The sequence below is a fragment of the Pelmatolapia mariae genome, linkage group LG14 (genome assembly GCF_036321145.2).
Source record: "Pelmatolapia mariae isolate MD_Pm_ZW linkage group LG14, Pm_UMD_F_2, whole genome shotgun sequence".
NCBI classification, from domain to species: Eukaryota; Metazoa; Chordata; class Actinopteri; order Cichliformes; family Cichlidae; genus Pelmatolapia; species Pelmatolapia mariae.
The window spans coordinates 34,577,731-34,599,515 of NC_086239.1; the positions used below are offsets into that span (position 1 = coordinate 34,577,731).

General features: G+C 39.5%; 1 protein-coding gene across 1 annotated transcript in view; it reads left to right on the forward strand.

Moving 5' to 3' along the window:
- eml2 (EMAP like 2) overlaps positions 1-21,785 on the forward strand; it is a 32,234-nt gene that overhangs the window by 6,112 nt on the left and 4,337 nt on the right. The window contains 15 exon segments of the mRNA XM_063492779.1: positions 4,241-4,468; positions 4,939-5,056; positions 5,427-5,534; positions 14,789-14,817; positions 16,138-16,267; positions 16,944-17,093; positions 18,112-18,181; positions 18,366-18,476; positions 19,072-19,167; positions 19,334-19,468; positions 19,603-19,702; positions 20,773-20,927; positions 21,142-21,267; positions 21,346-21,477; positions 21,578-21,645. Coding sequence (XP_063348849.1) covers positions 4,241-4,468; positions 4,939-5,056; positions 5,427-5,534; positions 14,789-14,817; positions 16,138-16,267; positions 16,944-17,093; positions 18,112-18,181; positions 18,366-18,476; positions 19,072-19,167; positions 19,334-19,468; positions 19,603-19,702; positions 20,773-20,927; positions 21,142-21,267; positions 21,346-21,477; positions 21,578-21,645 — 1,756 coding nt within the window.

Consider the following 21,785-nt stretch of genomic DNA (forward strand, 5'->3'; position numbering starts at 1 on the left):
ATGAAGAGGCTTGTTTGAGCTGTGCTAAAATAGCCCCTGTAAAGGAGATGAAATCCTCTGATTTAGGGACCTGAATTTAAGTTACAAATATTACAAACCCTTAAAATGATCCAAAATCAAACTAGGAAAGTATTTTATATTCTAAGGAGTTTATGTTGTAGCTGTCTAGTGAGTATTGGATGATTGCAGACAAAGCCCTGTTAAGGCAAAACTGTTCATTCTAGGTTCTTTCATTTTGTCTCTGCAGCCGTCTCTCCTGCCTTCCACCTCATTCCGTTTGCCTCCTCAATTAAGTGTACTCAGTAGTCGCAGTAGTTTAGATAAACGTGATTACTGCAGTAGTCAGATAAAAATGAATCACTCTTCTCCCACCTCTTCATCCTTTCTCGGTTAGTTCAACTCGTGATCTCCTCCCACCTACATTCTGGCTTCTCCCTCTTCAGCTGACAACTATTCCTAGTTTTGTGTCTCCATTTTCAGCTTGTTTTAATTATTTGTACTCATTCCTTTTAAAAAGAACAACAAACAGTGGTGACAATGTATACAATGTGTCAATATAACTGCACTTTAAGCCAGCTGGAGAGTTTCTTGCTTCTTTCTTGTAGATGGACTTTTGTAAGTATTGTGAGTCATAGTAACTGTGATGGTTCTTTTACTTTGCCTTTTTATTTTTGAGTTGTCAGAACCAACGTTTAGGTCATTATGATGACTAGCTGTGTTAAACAGGGACACCCAAACTGCTTTTTCATTGAAGAAGAGAAACAATGATGGAGGCCTGAGACAATCTTACCTTAGATGCTGGTCTGCGTAGGCCAACTCTGCCATGCAAATCTCCCCTGAACTTCATGTTTGTATGTAAATCTGAAGCTTAATTTCCTCATGGCTTCTTCCTGTGTCATTTGACTATGAAATGTAATACAGTAAGAATAACAGTACTGCCTGTGTCTCAGTTTACAATGCTGAGCATCGTGTTGCCTTGTGCTGAAGCAGTGTAAAGTATAAAATTCCTTTTTGAAGAGTGGCGCTCTTTTACTGCAACTTTATAAATAAACATTTTTGTACAAATGCTGCGATCACATGATGACTTAAAAATAACACGGATCAGGGAGGAAGCTTGTGGTAGATCATCTCATTTTTTTCCATTTATGATATTTCTGGGTTATATGAACATGTCATGGTCTTTTTTCTTCCAAATACATATGCATCTTTAATGCAGCCTGGCTGTTTTTGTTGTTGTTTTATGGTGATACTTTGAATTATTTGTAAATAAACGATAGCTTCATCTGTCTTTTCCACACCACTACCGCTGTGTAAAGTTGGAGCAATACCTGATGTTTACAAATATTGCTTGTTTTGTTTGTGATTGTTCGATATCTCACTGTTTGTTCCAGTGAAGTAGAAAAATCGTTATTATACCTATTAAAACCCTTTTCATTTAAACCCTTTTCAGTCTTTCAGCAACCAGTTAATGAAACTAGATCTCAAAGATAAGAACTCTACAATAAATTAATGCAAGAGATAATTATCATCTTACACTCACACATTACTTTATTGGGTACACCTCATCATGCAAACTTCTATTCAGCCTGTCCATTTGACAGGCTGAATAGAAGCAGGACCTCCTTCTTTTTTCCATGCTTATAAGATTTTGAAAGCATTAACGTATGAATAGAAATATGTATTTTTGATCTGGAGATGGTGGCTGTGAGATCAGAATTCAGACCTCATGAACAGTTGTGATGATGTGTCCAACTGAAAATTTGTCTTTCACTTTATCAGGTTGTAATCTGATAATGTGGGTCACAGATTTAAATAATCCACACCGGGCAGTTTGCCTTTGATAAGCTCGCCAGCCCACGATGATGTCATCACGGTGGGTGGAAAGATGATAGGCTGAAAAGAGTTGGAGAGGACCGGAGGTGGTCATTTTGGTGGGTGTGTGTGGGTTGAGGTCAGCAGGAGCTTATATGAATTCCTGTACGTGTATTTATTAGCAAAAAGTATTGCATTAAAAAATGCATGTTTTTACTAATACATACATTTACTGAAATACTCATTTTGACGTTTCGCACTGAACCAGTTAGTCACTATACCAGGCTGTTTGTACTGTAAATGATTTGGGGAAACAAAAGTGTTATACAGCATATCCAAACCAAAAAGACTGAGTAACAAATTTAGAGTCATGTTGAATTCATGTTTTTATCACTCACATCCGTGTTTGTTTCAGCCAGCAGTTGTTTTCTTGCATTCTGATTACTGCCCTCTGCAGTTGTCAGCAGTGGTTGCATAAACAAAAAAGGCACCTATGCTGCAAACAAATGGACAGACTGCACAAACATGTCAGGACTGCCAATCAAAAGCAAGCTGTGGTTGATAAAAATCCTCAGGGTACCTTTAAGTTTAAAGGATAGTCTGTTAAGTCACTGTCTTACAGTAATGTATTAATAAAAAGTCTGTGCCTGTGGTGGCATTTCTGGAAAAATAAATGCAGTTTAATTTACTGTCCTCATGCTGCAGCTCCACAGTAAAAGCATTTAACTAGCTCAGTGCAAATTGGCATCCAGTGTTGTGGTCACAGATAATGTAATATGTTTATCTGCGCTGAGAACTTGCCAATATTATTCATGGAAAAAATGCATCTACGAAGAGGAAACGAGGAGCTAGTTTGTTTTTCTGCTTCCAGATTTCTCTGACCTGCAGTTTGAAACCCCATTTTCTAAATGTTCTCATATATTAGAACTTAAATATTCATAATTTCCTCTTAAATACACAAAAACATAATAAAAAAGCTTTGTTTCTCTGTCTTATCCCTCACTGTTTTTTTTCCTCCCCGTCTGCATGTCCTTGGTTTGGTTTGCCTTCCTGCTGTTATTCTTCTTCTGTCATTTACACTCATTCTCAGTCTGAATTATTAAAAATGGTCACAATACCTTGAAGCTCTTGTCCCCACCTAGAAATTTAACACCACTGATTTACAAAGCAGCAGCCACAGCAGTGGATATCCATAACACTGAAACAGATGCTTGCTTTTAAAAAATAACCCCAAGAGTTCCCGTATATAGCTGCGGTCAGAAGTTTACATACGCTTATCATGGTAATCCTGGGCTTTTAATGATTTCTTTGAACTGTTCTTTTTCCGGGGTGGAACGATTGTATGACACACATCTTTAATGACTTTGAAAAAGAAGAATTAGGTGCACATGTTGGGATTTATTTTTGATTTTCTGTTATCCACACAGGATCAAAAGTCCACCTCCAGGCTCAAATATATACGTGCACTCACTAATGAGTAGTGCTGAAGGTTCTATAGTGTCCTATAACTTACCAAGGCCTATTAACGTCTCATTAATGGTCATAATTGACTACAGTTGGTAGTTTCTCTTTGTCAGCATAAAAAAGATTTGTTTGACAGCTCTCACTGAATTCACTAATCCTCTGAAAGCTGGGAAAGCCCCCCTCCCTGAGCCTGGTTCTGCCCGAGGTGTCTTCCTGTTAAAAGGGATTTTTTTCCTTCCCACTGTCTCCAAGGGCTTGCTCAAAAGTTGTCATTTGATTGTTGGAGTTTCTCTTTATTATTATAGGCTCTTTACCTTACAATATACAGTGCGTTGAGACCAATCCGCTATATAAATAAAACTTAATTGAATTGGAAATCAGTATTTTCTGAAGGTCTAAAGTGAGCTTTGAAGCACCATAGACTGAGAAGGTGCTGACCAAGAAAGAAGCTCCTGCTCCAAAATTAATACTTTTAAGCTCAACTAAGTTTGTGGACTAAAAGCAGGGTCCATTCAAGAAACCAATCACTTTAAGTGAACTATAACAATTCTGCCAAGAAGATCGGTCAAATGTCCAGCCAGAATTATGCCAGCAGCTTGTTGATGGCTACCAAAGGCGTTTGGTCGAGGTGCAACTTGCTAAGGGACATTTAAGCAAATGTTAGTGGGTGTTTGAAGGTGTATGTATACTTTTGAACCTGTGTGGATTAGAGAAAATCCAAAATAAATTCAAAGTTGTGCACCTCAAGTTCTAAAAACTCATTGTGATATTTGTTTGTTTGTTTCTGTTTTGTAAACATTTTTAGGTTCTTTTATATTTAAGTTTTTTATTAAGTATTCTTTTCTCACAATCCCATATGCAGCTGCATGTGACTCCTTTATCTTTCTGGTTTAACTCTTGAAATCTACATTATGAACCCCTAGAATTCATTAAAACTAAAATGTTAAACACTTAAACTCTCCAGATGACACTGTGTCGGCGAGCAGTAACATGGACATGGAGGACCGGGTGTCTCACCTGGAGCAGAGGCTGCAGTTGCAAGAGGACGAGATCCAGCTGCTTAAGGCGGCTCTGGCTGATGCCCTGCGCCGGCTCGGCTATTGTGAGGAGCAGAGCCAAGGGAAGCAACCAGGAGGCGTTCATGCTGGGAGGAGATCTCTGGCCACTACAGCTGCAGCACCACCTACCAAGGGTAGGTAACATCAGTGCTTCTGTAAAGCTGAAATATGTTGCTGCTTTTCATATTCCCAGATAAATGTCATTGCTCTCCAATCAAGTGGTTTCAGATCCCAACTATATCTGTGCTGTAGTTCTTAACTTTTACTATGTTAGTATTTAGAAATGATATAAATACCTTAAATTGACTTAATCCTGCCACTGCTAAACTATTCACAAAAAATACATGCTGATATAAAATCATACTTTCTTTTAATTTACGTTTGTCACAAGTCAAAATGGCCAGCCACTGCTAAAAATGAAAGCTTTGTGTTGTCAGTTGAACAAGCTGAGCATGCAAATCACATTTGCTTATATGTCAAATATAGAAATCTTCTGTTTCCCTTGATGACATTGATCTGGAGGTGGTAAATTAAAAGTTTAACAGGGGTCTGGAACTGGGAAGCTGTACGCACTTTGTGCTCATGGCATTTTCTTTTCTTTCAGTGCGACAGCTCCTGCAGGCTCTTCCCTCCCGACCTCTGAGTAATGGCTACATTCAACAGAAACGTCTCCTTTCTTCGCCTTCATCTCCAAAGAAAGAGGTGCTACAGTCTATAAAGAGGTAGGATTAAGAATGGAAAGCAAAGATGCTGAACACAACAAAACAAGACTCTTCATTTTTTGTTTGCAAGGGTGTCCTATTTTTTAATCCCCTATTCATGTTAATAAAAATGGAACTGAAATTTGATGTATTCTTTAATTGACAGTTAAAGTTAATTTACTTTTATGTTAATTTACTTTTATGTAAAATAGCATCATCAAGTACACTTTACTTTCTCTTGTTTGATACTTTAAGTTTAATTGATTAACTTAGCAATCAACTGTTGTTTTTAATCCCCTTTTAACCCAATTGTAACTTCATGTAAAAAAGGGTAATGTTATAGTTTGTTCATCAAAACATCAAGAGTTCTCCCTCCTTTTCCCTTTTTCAGAAAGAGTATGTCCACAGAGCGTCTCACCCTGGTGAGGAGAGAGATGGGGGCGGAGAGTCGGAGTCGAACAACATCCTCCAGCAGCTCCTCTGGTGGCAAAAGGTAACAGCCTTTATCTGTGGGCTGGTGTGAAAATATAGACTTTTAATGGAAAATCTATGGACAACTCTTAATGTTTGGGACACTAAAGTACTGACCACAGAGTAAACCCTGTTGTTTGTCAGATAATGCAATAAAAGTGCTCCAAAAGGCAACAACAGCACAAATATTTTAGAGCGAGTCAAAGTGGTGAAGGTGAAATCCAGCAGAGAGCCAAAAGCCTTCCTGCTTCCCACAGGTTTATCAAAAATATCCCTAATAATGAATAACTTAAAGCCTTAATGTTTACACGGGTGAGTTATAAGAAAGGTTCTACCTCTGCATTTGTCCTTTAGGGGAAATCTGACAAAATAATATTTGTATCAGGCTGCACATGTTCTGCTCATACATGCCAACCCTCCCGATTTTTCCGGGAGAATCCCGAATTTCAGTGCCCCTCCCGAAAATCTCCCGGAGCCACCATTCTCCCGAATTTCTCCTGTTTTTCCACCTGGACAACAAAATTAAAAAACCATATCACAGAATTCATAGCGCGGCCCAGCCAATTCCAGTTTCCAACAATGGCGGCAGCTACTTAGTTTTAATATTACTCTTATTACTTTCTGGGTCGCAAAATAAACCTTTAGCATATTTGAGGAGGGAATGTAGCTGTGTGAACTTCAAATATCTGAGCCGGCGAGAACAGCGAACTCCCGGCACATCGTTTTCAAACCCCCGCGGTCTTTCGCTACTCAGGTTAAACATGATATATAAGTCACTTAGATAACCTAAAAATGTTATTGTTTGACTTTTTTCAGTGTTTTATGTGTTCCTCAGTAAATTGGCTGAGATTAAAGTTATTACATTAGATTAAATAAAACTTTATTAATCCCTCGGGGGTTTTCACACAGCTGAATAAACGTCAAACAGAAAACAGAAGTGTGAGATGGTCCAAAATGTACGCCAGCGTCCGGTTATATTTAGATAACAAGGAGCAGACGGCAGAGTTTCACTCCACCGAGAGAGCTCGTGACGTAATTCTGAAGGCTAGACCGTCACAGTCACTCACTTCCGGCTTTCCCGGCTTTTGGAGGACCTGGCCCACTTAAGCCACGAAGGCCGGGTACTCACGTGGATGCAGCCTCTGAATTTGGACAGCCCCGGCTAGGGGACAGTAATAACGGTGACGTTTAACTTACATTAAAAAAATTATGTGAAATAAATAAACACTGTAAAATGCAAGGTTTTTTGTACATGTATATGTATATGCCTTGCAGTGGAAAAACAGTCATTATAAGTCATTAGGTTTGGGCGTTACAGCATGGGAGTCTGTCTCAAGTGGTCATTTTAGGGACTGCAGTTTTCACCACTTCCAGGCAGGCTTCATTTTTCATCCCTAGAGATTGCTGCTACTGTGTTGCCATGACAACCAGTCTGAAAACTCTTTTTTTTCTAACAAACTGTGGGTCAGAAGGACTGTGATGAAGTTCAGTGGGTTAGTCGTAATGAGCTGTCTTACTCCTGCACTGTCTTCTGTCTGTAGGCAGACTTAACTGGCAGTAATTGAACCAGTCTGGCAGTCTGTCCCAGTCAGATGCTGGAAAAACGGTGAAGAACAAGTAAAATAATAAGCAACCTGACCCTTTACAATGTATGTGGAGATACTCTCCATCCATTATCATCCCAGAAAAGTGCAAAAAAAATTGTTATTATAAAGAAAGCAGTGTCAGTGTAAATTTAAGTCCTAATATAGTATCTAGAGAAGATCATAGTATTTTAGGTATAACAGTAGGTTCAGTGTCAGATACCTATCATGGATAAAATGAGCATGTGTGCGGTACACCTACAGGACAACATAGACGTGTGTAAGTGAGGCTTCAGTTATTCAGACTGTTTATCTGATTTTTCTCACCAACTGTTACGTTTCTACAGTCAGTACAATAGATTCCAGATGTTTGGAGTTACTCAGCTGTTTGTCTTTAAAATGCTGACTTTATAATGGACACTGAAGTAGCAGCATACCACAGCAAATGAGGGTGCTGTGGTCCCTCATATAAGCGAACAAATATTGAAAACGTTTATCATTGGTTATCATAGTCATAAGATCGTGGATACACGCAGCGAAAATGAGCTTTCTCTGAGGGGTGGCTGGCCTCCCCCTTAGAGAGACGGTGAGGAGTTCGGCAGTCCGGGAGGGGCTCAGAGTAGAACTGCTACTCCTCCACATTGAAAGGAGCCTGTTGAGGTGGTTCGGGCAACTGACAAGGATGCCTCTTGGGTGAGGTGTTTCGGGCATGTCCCACCGGGAGCAGGCCCCGGGTCAGGCCCAGGACTCGCTAGAGAGATTATATCTCTTGGCTGGCCAGGGAATGCCTTGGCGTTCCTCCGGACAGGCTGGAGGAGGCCATGGAGCGGGAGGTCTGGGGTTCTCTGCTTAGGCTGCTGCCCCCGCGACCCGGCTCCTGATAAGCGGAAGAAGATGGATGGAGGGATGGATGGATGGATAAATGGATGGATTTTTCATCATACATCAGTTCAGTCTTTGGTTTTACACTTGTTGTTTTAAATCATCCTCTCAGAGGTGTTGCCATGATGCCATCTTAAGCTGGGAAACAATAAAAATGTTGCTCTTTAATAGGATTATTTTTTTTTGACAAGGGCATAGTTACATTTTTGAAAAGGCAATTTGAAAAACAGAGAACAATTTTGGGGGGAATTTCAAGACACTGGTGTTTGTTTGTTTATTTTTTTATGCAGAATGACCACAGTGATCACCACTGACAAAACTGCAGAAAGCGCATAAAATGGGCTACATGCAAACTACTTTAATCTTAGGTGGGTCAGACCAGTGAAACTCTGCTTCCTGTCGGCTCAAGGAAGTTTTTTACACATTTAATCGCTGCGATATCTTAATATAAGAAAAAAAAGATACATTTCAGCAGTGCGTGTCAGTTTTTTTACATGATAAAGAAATGCTGCTGTGGTAATTGAAAGAAATCTGTCAGCAGAAAACTCTGGTTCAAATTGGAAGAAACTAAAGTAAAACTTTACTTCACTGACTGTCCTTAATTGGAATTTTACTGCTGTGTAACCATGGTTTAAAAAAACACAAAAAACAAAACGAAAACCCAGAAATGTCTAAATAAACATTTTCCAAAGCATCCAGTGGACTCGGTTATAGTCTTTGGCGGCCTGATTCTGATCCTTATCTCTACTCTACTCTGCTCTACTCTACTCTGCTGTCTCCTTTACTCCTTTCATTCAAGTATCATGTTTCTAACAGTTCTTGGTAAAAGGGAGGTGTGGTAGTTGCACAGAAAGGGGCGTGCCTGTACAGTAAGGAAGTGGATTCTGATTGGATGATATGACCTGATTCCTCTCCTCTCCTCTCCTCTCCTCTACTGTCTCCATTACTCCTTTCATTCTGCTGATGTATCATGTTTCTAACAGTTCTTGGTAAAAGGAAGGCGTGGTAGTTGTGCAGAAAGGGGTGTGCCTGGAGAATAAGGAAGTGGATTCTGATTGGATAATATGACCTTTCAGGCTGAGCTAAAAGTTTGCAGAGTGAAGGAGGAAGTCCGTGTGTTGGTGTGGCTTTGGACAGGAGAAGAACCGCTCTGACTGCTCACCAGTGTTGACGTTTAGTGTAACGGAAGCCTTGCAGACATGAAGAAATCACCCAGGTAAATTGCTGCTTTACAATGGGTAGTCAATGATTAACTAGAATTGAGTAGAAGCAGACTTTAAGCAGAGAGGGTATATTTGGGAATCATTTGAAAGGCAAAGACATGCTAATTATGACCTAAGTTGTTTGCATGTCATAAAGGAAACTGTGTAGCTTTAAACCTTGGATGGCTGGTTGGTATCTCCATTATGGAAAATGAATACACAGCTTTTATAAAAAGAGGTACTTGTTTTTGTTACAACTAGTCCCTCAGCTGCAGTTTAAATGAAAAGAAAATTAAATACAGTTTTTATTGGTGGGTAAATGCATTCAGGCTTTACCCTCTGAAATGTTTGGCTGTTTTCACTCCAAACAAAGTCAGCAGTCAGTGCTCAGGTTTGAAGACATTCAGGGGAAGTGGTGCTGCTTTTTGAAACCGTTGTCACGCAAACCATTAGATGCAGTCGGGTTCTCTGTCTGCAGGGCTGTGGGGAGGGGCAGCCGCATGGTTACATGAATAAAACAACAAAGCTTGATGAGTTCATCGACCATGAGCCTAATGGCAAGGGGCAGGTCTTATGAAAAAATGCTAAACTGTGTGATACTTTGAGTTTTAAATGTTTGGTTCAAACAAATATGAATAAGGTGAGTTACAAATGCTTATTTATTTAGCTAACATTCACATAACAAGTGCATTCAAAGTAAAAACCATCTATCTGGCTGTTGTGAAAATAATTTGTTTCCTGAAGTGTATTTCTTTATTACAAACTCATTACATTATGCAAATGCTAAACCATTTTAGGCGTAAGCTGCTGTTTTGGCTGCTAATGAACATTTCTGCCTGGTTATGAAACGCACACACAGACAGATGGGACTCAGTGAATGTGATGTGACATCGGACCAGTCGCTCTGTACTCAGCAGATCTGTCAGCTAACTCATTATTCTGTTAAACCTGACTGACTCTGACAGCAGATGAGACAGCGCTCCTGCTTTACTGGACACCCTGAACTTCAACAAGAATAGTACACATGTTCAGGTTTTACGAAGTACCCGTCATCATCTGCTCTACTTTAATTTGCTGCTGAGCTTGGTGCACTTTTATATACTATTTAATTTTCAAGTTTTCCAAATTAATTAATTGATTTCCAGAACAAGTTAAAAGTAGCTAATTGAGCATCAATTCAAAATGCTCCTAAGACTTTTGTTTTGTAATCCTCTGTAGCATTATGACCAGAGATGGGAAGCTAGGGAAGCTGTGGGACTGATGTTGGCATTATCAATTCTGCACAGCTTGCAGAAACATTGATAACATTGATTGAACATCCTGCTCTACATGCAGCAAACATACTGAGCATGTGTCTAATTGGAGAGGACTATTTTGCACCACATTGAACCAGTTTAACATCAATGTGTCTGTCTTTATTTTCATATAATAAGTCATTTCAAAGTTAGGGTAGCACGAGTATTGTACAGCGTTTTGCCTTACAGGGTTTGCATACGCTACGGAAAAGGAAAAGATTCATATCATGTTCAGTCTGTCATCTCCTCCTTTTTGTGTTTGTATCACTTGGATCTAGTATGTATTACATGGAAAAACTGTGCCTTCAACATTTGCTTTTTGAGGTTTATAATTTTACAGGAAATCTGAAGTTGGTTAGATGAAACTATTCTGATTCTAACTATCATTAGAAAGCATAACATTGCATTAAAAATGCAGATTTTTCTTATTTTTCTTCCTCCCTCTTTCGCTATCTGGAAACTGTCTGATGCCTCATAAGTGTCAGAGTTGATTAGTTTAGTGTATTTTGTTTTAGTCATAATGTATTTTGCGCACAAGTGAAAATATGAAGAAAGTCAACTATGTTCATGTCTATTGTTATAGCTGCTGCAGTACTTAAGTCCTAATTGAGCAGGAAATGGATGCATGCACTCTTGACCGCTCCCACCACTCCCACCACAGTTCAGGGGGATGAGTCCCATTACTCGGACCACAACATCTTCTGCCTCCCTGTGTGCATCACTCTAATCTCCCAGATGGATGGAACTAGTTCTTAAGATTTCCTATAAGAAAGAGAGAAGGTGTCTCTTGTAAACAGCAAAAAATGATAACCAAACAAATGCTCTTTGCAAGTTTGAGCTGTAGGATTAAAAATATCTGTTTATTATTTCAAACCACTAAGTTTAGGATAAAATATCCTGATTTTGTTGCATGCAAAAAGTGGTTAAAGTTCAATATATTCAAAGTGACAAATGGTCCAGCACAAAATAACAAAAATGTCGTTCCTTTTAATCTTTCTGCAGATGCACCGGTGCTCATTAGTGCCCTCTGGTTCTTACAAGAACCCTTTGTGTTTTCAGAGAGCCCACAGAAAAGGCCAACTACAACTATGTTAATGAGAGGTCTGTTTGTGCGTTCCCTCTGCCTGGAAACCCGGTGACTAGTGACTGCCGCTGCCGTTGGGTTGTAGAGGCAGAGTTATGTGCCCTGTCCGGCTGCCAGTTGCGCAGCATGGACCGCCATAATTACAGGTTCTGGATCAATCGTGTTCTGTTATTGGCTAGAGCCATGCCACGCCTCATCTTCCTGGCAGACCACACTTACACAGCACACAAACAGAAACACATGCACGCAGTTCAAGGAACAAACAGGGCTTTATGTGGTTGCTTTAAAGAGCCGAAACCCCTCCTGGTCGCCTCTAACTGCCCAGAGACACAACAGACGCCACACAGGCCCTCAGATGACTCGTCTGTTTGCTCTGCTGTCCTTTAATCTTCTTCAAACACACACGCAGGCTCTCATCTCATTTTCGTGATTGTTTTCTTTTTGCATAGGTCCCTTGTTCACATTGTAACAAACCTATAAAAGAAATCTCAAATCATTGTTTCAGTTGACTCGTAAGCTTAGAGAGCTATTGACATGTCTCAATACTGTCAAGATTTTATTTAGTAAACTCCCCATTAAACAAATATCAGGATACACACGGCACAGCCTGGGGTCTTTTTCACGCCGCAGTCTTTCCCACTCACTCAGTTTCTTTATGTGTTACTTTCATAATGCAGCCTTGGTAAAGCTTCCTTTTGTCAACTAGTCTGTTTTTTGAACTGACCCACCAGGTATGGAGGTTTCATGCTTTCAGGTTTTCCCTCTGTGGTGTTAACAATTCTTTTGAAAGCCTTCAGGGAGTTTCCTCATATTTGACATAAATGTTCAAAGAGGTAGTGATTAGAATATGTGGCAAAATGTCTCCTCACAAAACGCATATCACCAGGAACCAAAAGATAGCTTGTGTCCAAAATCATTCACTTAATGTGGAACTACTGGCAAAATCTAAAAGGTTGACAAAGTTGAAAAAGACGCTTCCCAGCTGTTTGTTTCTTTTTCTTAACATTGTTTATTAAGTCATACTCCTCCTACAGATCCATACATAACAGATCAAGGCGGGATAACTTAATAAGTACAGCAAATAAATGGATATTATATTGAAATTATTATCTCAAAATAACAAAGCAAAAAATAATAAATAATAGTGTGCTTGGACAGCAGTTAAATGTTGAACTGTGTGTAGTGAGTACTCAGGGTTTCAGACCAGCCATGTGTGGTTGGTAATGATCTTCAGTGCCTGCTTATTACATTCTTCCTTTATGAGCCTGAGCAGATATTGGATTTAAACCTAAATCTAAACTAACTTTGCTATAGTAAGATGTTGATTCTAGTTTGAGTGGTTTATCTTTGTTAGCAGTTTGAGCCCCTGTGAACCTGAGACAAATATCCTTTGTCACTGCAGTTTTCCTCATAGTACTCATCTGTATTATATGACTTGCTCTGTGGTTGTACAATAAATCTACATGAGAAGGAGAAGTGTGTTCGCTGCTGTTATTTGTTTACCCTCCACCCTTCCTTTGCCTGTGTTTCCATAGAAATACTCAGAAAAGTCAAGCACGTCTTTCTTGATTCTCTTGTTGCTTTGCGAGGACCAAACCTCCATTTCCCTCTTATCTTATCAAGCCTTACCTTTATTGCTGTTGCCATGGTGACATCCAGCTGTCAGCCGAGGCAGCGCTTCAACATCCTGATTGCCCGATTGGTTGATAGCATCCAGACAGGTTAGGTTGAGTGCTCAGCATGCACTGAAATGCTTGGCAGGCAGTTCTGATTGGGTGACAGCAGATTCAGGGACATCTGCAGCTCTCGCTGATGTGGCAGGTTTTGATTGGCAGGTCTAATCATGGATCCTGGCAGAGTGGCTGACTCGCCGGTTGTCATTTTTACTTGTAAATGCATTTAGCTTGTCTGTGTGGCATCTTTTAATTCTGACCACTGCGTTGCTTCTCTGTCACACTGTTACACATCTGCCATGTGTTTAACTGATAGGCACTGACACTGTCTGCGAATACAAGTGGACTTCTGTTTGCTTTGTGTCTGCTGACTCGTCTTTACAAACCTGTTTACACAGCAGAACTAGCAAGTTGGAAAGTTTTAGGCATCAAATATAATGTTAAAGAAATGTGTATCAACTTGCCCAGCCCGGGGCAAATACAAGCTACTTTGTTGTTTTCTTTATTTGTTTCGCCAAGTTGAGGATAAAAGAAATTCATCAAATTTTTATCAAACCAGCCTTTCAGTATCAGGTCTTCTGGTCCTCTGTGTATCCAGGCCTGTTACCTACTATTCCCAGGTGATAGTTTATATTCATATTCTAGGAATATAAGAAATGAGCCTTTAAATCCTAATCAAACCTTTAAAACCAGTCGCTGTGTTTGATAACTGTGAACCACAACAAAGCCGCACAATTTATACCCCAATTCCTGTTTTGTTTGGGGGGTTTTTTTTGGGGGTTTTTTCTATGAATGTTCAAAGAAAATTCATCTGTTAGATATTCTTTGATATGTTTTCTGACACGGCATGAGTTTGACCAGACTACTGGTCAAAGCCGTCCATCCTATGAATGACCTACCCGCAGAAATCTCTACAGCACCACTATTTCTTTTCTCAGGTGAAGACGTTATTTACATTAAAGTGTGCCGTATTGCATCGTAGCTTTAATCGTATGCACCAGATCTGATCTTTCCAGTTCCTGCCTCAACTGTCAGCTAGTTGTTGACATGTCTGGGCTGATTGAAAACTCCTCCGGCCTCTGCTTATAGTCCTTGCCATCAGTGGCACAGTTTCTAAAGTAATCTAAGGAGTGTAAATAATCACTTTTCTCAAAGGTCATACTGGAAATGTTGCGTGTCAGTTATGACTCATTTTGTTAAAAATATGCTTTTCATTTTGCACGTTTTAGGTCTTATAGTATTTAGTATGAATGTAATATTCAAACAGGATTTCTAAATAAATGGGCCCAAATCCTGTCTTCAGACTACATCATCTCATCCTCTGAAGGCGAAAAGTTGTGCACATCTTTGGACATGTGTGGTACACTCTGTGTGTGTGTCTGCCCTCTATTTTCAATTAGCTGTGTGTGAGAGATGTAGCATGAGTAAATAATTTATAAAGACATAATATAACCACCTCTCAGCACTTTCGGAAAATGATTGTAATATTCATGCTGTTTATCGTGTAATGTGCAAAATAATATTAATTGAAGTCGTAACACCATTTTTCTTTTTGTGTTCCAGCAAATCCAAAGAATGCACTTTCAATGCAGGTAAAATACAATTTTAATCCCACCATTGCTTTGCTTTTGTCTGTACTGTTCTCTGTGCGTGTGTGTGTGATAATTGTGTTAGCTATTATGTCTCAGCCTCCAATTACTGTCACACTTTAATTTGCTGTAAAGAGGATGAGCAGCCTCTCATGTGTGAAACTCAATTAGCCTTCAGGAGTCCTCGAAGAACTCTTGAAGGATTCTTACGACTGTCATTTCAAAGAAATGCATTTTCTCATTAGAGATAGTGATATCCCATTTTAATTATTTTAGCGCATGTTGGAAATGCAGAAGATCTCCCATTAAGATGAGTACGAGACTACTGGAGATTTTGAATACGTTGTAAAATAAAAGATCTGTAATTGCTGGAAAGTGTTTAGGCATGTGAAGCTGTTTGTCTGTTTATGCATTTTCCCATTAATATATATTTAACAAGCAAAAATGTGACTTTTTTTTAAGCACAGGTGAATTGTGAGGTGGTGTGCTGTTTTGCTATTTTACCTCGTTGTTTTTTTTCTATTGGACATTTATGCAAATTAGGTCAAATTAATTAAACTTATGCCTCATTGCATCCAAGACTTTATATGAAAAGATAATTGTCTAAATGCAAGAAAGCAGCCATGAAAGTTTTATGGTGCGTTACTGTATCCTTGTTACATTTTATACCAGCAAATTGCTTTTTTTTTTTTTTTTTTTTTTTTTTTTTTTTTTTAATTAAAAAAAAAAGTATAAACTTTATATTACATGGATTTAAAGTCTTTTAGAAAAACTTCAGCAACACTTGCATACAACAAATTTTCCAGTTTTAGTCCTGTCTGTATTCTGAAAGGATTTTTCTGAGAGGCTGTTAACAATATTTCCTTATTCCCATTTTGAAGTCTAATGTGCCACCAAAGAGACATGATAATTATGAAGCTGGCTTTATTCAGTGTTTAATTTTCTCTTCTGAAGCATGCAAAGTAGCACAAATTTAGAGAGAGATGGCCTCGTATGCATATTTAATCACAAAGTGTCTGAAAACTTATACCAAGCACCAAAGAAGGGAAAATTATTCTGATGTCAGGTGTTGAGTTGGGAGGTTTCTAGATTTCCTGCTGCGTCCGCTGTCTTCAAATTGGCATTACTGGGGTGAAACTTAAAGAAGTATTTCAATCAATTATGTTCCTACTGACACAAAGTCATTTTGGTTATAAAGTTAGTAAAAAATGCTGTCAAAGCTAGAGAGGATGATGGTACAGAGGTCAAAACTAGTGTTACTTTGTCCTTCTCTCTTTCTTTAACTCGTAATCTTGCTTTTCCTCCCTCCCTCTTTAACTACAGAGGACAGCTACGTGAGGATGTTCATCCGCGGCCGTCCCGTCACCATGCACGTCCCAGACCAGCAGAAGGGGACTTACAGCCTTGACCAGAAGGTGGCGCTGCCTGATCATAAACTCAAACTGCAGTGGGTGTATCCTTAATCCAGACAGAGAGAAATTAAGGAGTACACAAACAGTTTACTTAAAGATTCGGATGGTTTAGATATTTAAAATATCTGATTAATAGATTCAAGCTAGTGTTACTTTATTTTTAGGTTTATTTAGATTTATTCTGCTGTGATTCATGCAACATGCAACTGTCTGTGGCTCACCAATCTACCTGTTAGACCATATAAAAGTTTGAGTGAGTTTCTGTCCTTTGCAAATAAATATGCAAACCAGAATTGTAAAACAGTCCCTTTTTTTTTTTTTTTTTTTTTTTTTTTTTGCACACAGCTTCAGCTCGCCTCAGAGTTCAGGTTTGAATCAGTAATTGTTCCAAAATATTAAAAGGACTGAACACATTCTACTGTCTGTGCCTTAATGGACGTGACCTCCGGTGTAGGAGTACATTATTCTAAAACTAATGATCATATCTTCTGTTTTCACAGCTGTTCTGACACATATTTGTCTGAAAGATACATAATAGGGGTGAAAGCACAAACTGTATCCCTGAAAACCAAGAAATTACAAAAAATAAAAATAAAGTTTGGTGTTTCTAAGTTATCTTAGTAAGAAGCATCAACAAAATATATAAAATAAAATTGCTGAATATTCTGGTAATCCTGTCCAGCATCACCCATCTTCCTTAATCTAAGCGTGGTCCAGTTATGGCTACCGTGGTCGTGACTGCCGCTCCAACCTGTACCTGCTTCCCACGGGAGAGATTGTCTACTTCAATGCTTCAGTGGTGGTGCTGTACAACACAGAGGAGCAGCAGCAGAGACACTACCTGGGCCACAACGATGACGTCAAATGGTGAGAAAACAGCAGGCTGATTGATTGATTGATTGATATACCTTTATTAGTCCCACAAAGGGAAATTTCATGATGAGAGCAGCCATTAAAGTTTTCTAATCTTTACAGAGACTGTGCAATTTTCTGCATCATCTTTGCTTTCCTCATTTACTCTAAGTCTTGTAAACAGATCCTGTTTGATCAAAAGCTGTGTTTAACTAACACACCGTGATATGGTGATGGTTTTGTTTAAACAGGTGACTCACTTGATGATATGGCTTTTCATACAGAAGAACTAACATAACAATCATCATTCAAATGAATAAAAACTAGAAAGGAAACCTCTTTGAACAGTAAAAATGAAGCTAAAATGAGCAAATCTCCTCCCAAAAGAAATTAAAATGAAAAGAAAATGTAAAAAAGCAAAACTCTATTCGACCCCACGTGAGACGAAGGGAGAAACACCGAGCTGCTCAGAAGCTGTTTTTGTTTTTGCGTAACACGTCATCGACAGCTTCTATGTTTACCATCAGTGAAATTTGTGCTGTACTTAATGAGCACCAGTTGACATCCTGTGCCTGGAGACACTGGGATGTAAACATTATGGCCCCCTGGGGCATGCTGGGAAAGCTACTCCGCTCTGCAGGGAAACAATCGTGCTCTCCTCTCCCACGCCGTCACATGGAATCCGCCTCTTCACCTTGTGTCATTTTTTTGTTTTAGAAATGCAAAATATGATTCACATTGAAATAAATATTGTATATTTGTTTTTATTGACTTGGAAAATGTGAGTCAATCGGTTTGTTTATATGGCTGTTGTTTATACGTGTCAAGTGTCTATAACGTGCTTCTGAAAAATACTTGAGATTTCCTGTAAAAGTCAGAGACCAGAGAAAACGGCGTGTGTCACGATAAAGTTGAACTAAGCAAAGATTGTAGTGTAAACATTTTTAAAGGCATCGTGTGAAAGAAGCAGAATGAATGAGAATTAATCATCAAAAATCACAAATATAATTAATATTTTCTCATATCTTCTTAGCCTGAGTGTGCATCCTGACATGGTTACCATAGCAACAGGACAAGTGGCTGGAAACTCTAAAGATGGAAAGGTACTGCGAGAATCTCCAATCCTGCCTCCTAATTGCTAAATATGAAACTGAAAGAGCTTTAAAACTTCAAATAAAGTTTTTTTTTTTTTTTTTTTTTTTTTTTTTGTGGACACCAGAAGAAGGTTTGATATGAATCAAACAACTTTACTATGTCTCCTCTTTTTTTTTGTGTGTGTGTGTTCAGCTGCTGGCTCCGCATGTTCGCGTCTGGGATTCTGTGAGCCTCAACACGCTCCATGTGCTTGGAATGGGAGTGTTCGATAGAGCGGTCACCTGTGTGGCTTTCTCAAAGTCGGTAAGGAGCGTCTCACCCTTTTAGATTAGAGGTGTCAACCTACTTCTAGTTCAGGAAATGCATACAACACAGGTGAATGAATCCCAGGAAGAATGGATCAATTACGCCAATGAATAATGGCCTCTAAAGAAGAAACGCCTCCAAATTCATTCCCTTTATTTTAGTGTAAAGACATATATTCCCTAAAACTTCACATTTAATCAGCCAACTCTTTACAGGTTACCAGCTTGAGAAAAATAAGTGCATTTATGTGTCTCAGCTTTTCCACATTCAGTCAGTCAGTGTCATAAATCACAGGCTTAACAACGTTACTCGAGTGTGGTATGGCAGGCGATGGTTAATGTCTTTGTCAGTAAGAAGGCTGTTAAACTGATGAGTCATAGTTCTGGCTCAGATATAATCAATGCTTCAGTCAGCCAGACTCATGATGTGATCTATATAAAACACTGCATGTGTAATGCTTCCTGCAAAATATAATACAATTCCAATAACTATGCACTTATCCAAATACCCAGTTTTTACACAAGTCATTCAGGCCCCTTTCTATGTTTTCTTGCTTTATTAAGATTTAATCAGTTATTCATTCATTCACCAGAATGGCGGCACCTTCCTTTGTGCTGTGGATGATGCCAACGATCACATCTTGTCAGTTTGGAACTGGCAGAAGGAGAAGCAGCTGGCTGAAGTCAAGGTATGGCCACCTGAGTCTGATCTCATTCATACAGCTGAGTCATTATTGATCTCCTGGTTTCAAATTTTTTAGATAACATGGATGGATGAAGGATTTTAATGGTATTTGCTTTCATGAACGTAGCAGATAGAATGAAACAATAGCTTCCTGGCTTCTGTTCCTGCAGTGCTCCAATGACTCTGTGCTGGCCGCTGTGTTTCATCCCATGGACACCAACCTGATTGTTACCTGTGGAAAATCTCACATCAACTTCTGGACCATGGAGGGGAACACTCTCACCAAGAGACAGGGCCTGTTTGAGGTATCGCAATTATACACAAGTTTGTTTGTTTTTTCTTAAAACCCTGCTGTATATTTAGTTTTATTTCTTAAGGTGCAGTGGATAACAGCAGTTTTTTCTGTAGTCCTTGAAATCCTTATTGTCTGGCTTTGTAGAAACACGAGAAACCAAAGTATGTGTTGTGTGTGGCATTCGCTGAGAATGGAGACGCCATCACAGGAGACTCCAGTGGGAACCTCTACATCTGGGCCAAAGGTACGATCAAAGTGAAAGTTATGATCCAGCTTTTTTTTTTGCACAAAATTTAGAAATTCAGTCGCCAATCACAGAAATCCTGGTTGCTTGGATTAACGAAGGTTTGAACATGTTTATATTCATATATGATTGTTTCAATAAAAACAGGAATAACAGAACATAAAATCAAGCATTTGTGGATACAGCTAACAAAAAAGAAAAAAAAAACCCGAAGGGAAACACAAAAACTGGTTACATTGAATACAAAACAGAACTTCTCACGTTAGAAATTAAGTAAAAGAAATTAACAAAACTCCACAACTTGGGAGGGTCGATTGGTACTAACAAACCACACTAAGTTTGTTACAGTAAAATCTACAGAGTTGTAGGTCATCGGACCTCTATGGAATAAACAAATCTACTAGTCAACAGGAACATCCTTAAATTGAAAGTTAGAGAAGTTTGTCAGAAAAAGACCCCAGATTTGATTAAATGTGCCCTTTTAATTCTGGATGGATCTTTGTAAGACTGAGACATGACATGAGATCAGCAAGCCACTGAACATGGGTGGGCGGGGCAGCAGCCTTCTACCTCATCAAAATGGCACATCTAGCCAGGAGGGAACCAAAGGACAGCACCCGACGTTTTGCCCCGGTGATTAATTATCATCCTCACCCACTGTACCAAAGACAGCAAGTAGGGGGTTGAGAGCCAGTTTCAGGCTGGTAGCCTTGTTCAGAGTGCAGAAAACCTCCCAAAAATTTGCCATGGCAGGGCAGGTCCAAAACACGTGGGCAAGATTGGCATCATCAGACCCGCACCTGTTACAGGGTCTAAGCTAGGATAAATCTTGGCTAATTTGGATTTAGATAAATGGGCCCTATGAACTACTTTGAATTGTAATAGGAAGCGGTGGTCACAGAGTGATGTGGAATTTACTAGAGTGAGCACTGAATCCCAAACGTTATCTGACATAGATATGGCAGTCTGGATTTTAAATGAAATCATTCATTTATCATTACTGTGAAGCACAAATGTAAAAAGGCAGGATATCTGCTGCTCACTCTCTGATTTCCTGTGTCGTCTGACAGGTGGTACCCGCATCAGCCAGGTGGTGTCAGGGGCGCACGAAGGCGGCATTTTCTCAGTGTGTGTTCTCAAGGACGGTACCATGGTGTCTGGAGGGGGGAAAGACCGCAAGGTGGTGCTGTGGGACCACGATTACAGAAAAAAGGCAACGATGGAGGTGAGCGAATTCTCCTCTGAGGAGAAATTAATCGGAGGTTGTGAAATTTCTGTGGAACCCACTTAAATATTATTTTTAACTTTTCTCAGTGTAGTGATTAAACTGTCAGTGGGTGTCTCTTGTGTTGCAAGTAAATAACTCCCAAAAAAGTTTTATTACTTAATGTTTTGAACATTGTGCTTTCTTTAACTCTGTGCTGCATGTGTGTGTCCAGGTGGGAGAGTCCTTCGGTCCTGTTCGGGCTCTGGCTGAAGGTAAACCCGGAGAACTCTTTGTTGGAACCACCAAGAATGCAATCATCAGAGCTGCCTTCCCTGATACATTGACGCCTATTGTGCAGGTACAGGCTGACTACTAACAAATATTTTAACTTTTTGCATGCTGCATTTTAAATAAGAAATGATATGATGTGCTACAGGGTCACACAGATGAGCTGTGGGGTCTGGACATTCATCCCACCATGGAGCAGTTTGTTACCTGCTCACAGGACAAACAAGTTCACCTCTGGGATGCCCACTCTCACCAGCCCCTGTGGAGCAAGACCATCGAGGTGAGGAAGATTTTTGTGAATGAAGACAGCGTTAGGGACTGAGCTTCCCGTTCAATCACAAGTACTAAATAACAAGTATGTCGTCTTCTCTGTGCTTTAGGATCCAGGGAGGTCTGCAGGCTTCCATCCCAGCGGGGCTGTTGTGGCTGTGGGGACCATGACTGGAAAGTGAGCCTTACAATTGACTTTAAAATTCAGAAACTGAGCATTGACAAAACATTGACAAACATCGATCTCTTTTAATGCTGGAGATATTAAAGCCTTCCTATTTGGATCCTTGTGATGCGCATTTTCCCAAATCTCTGCCT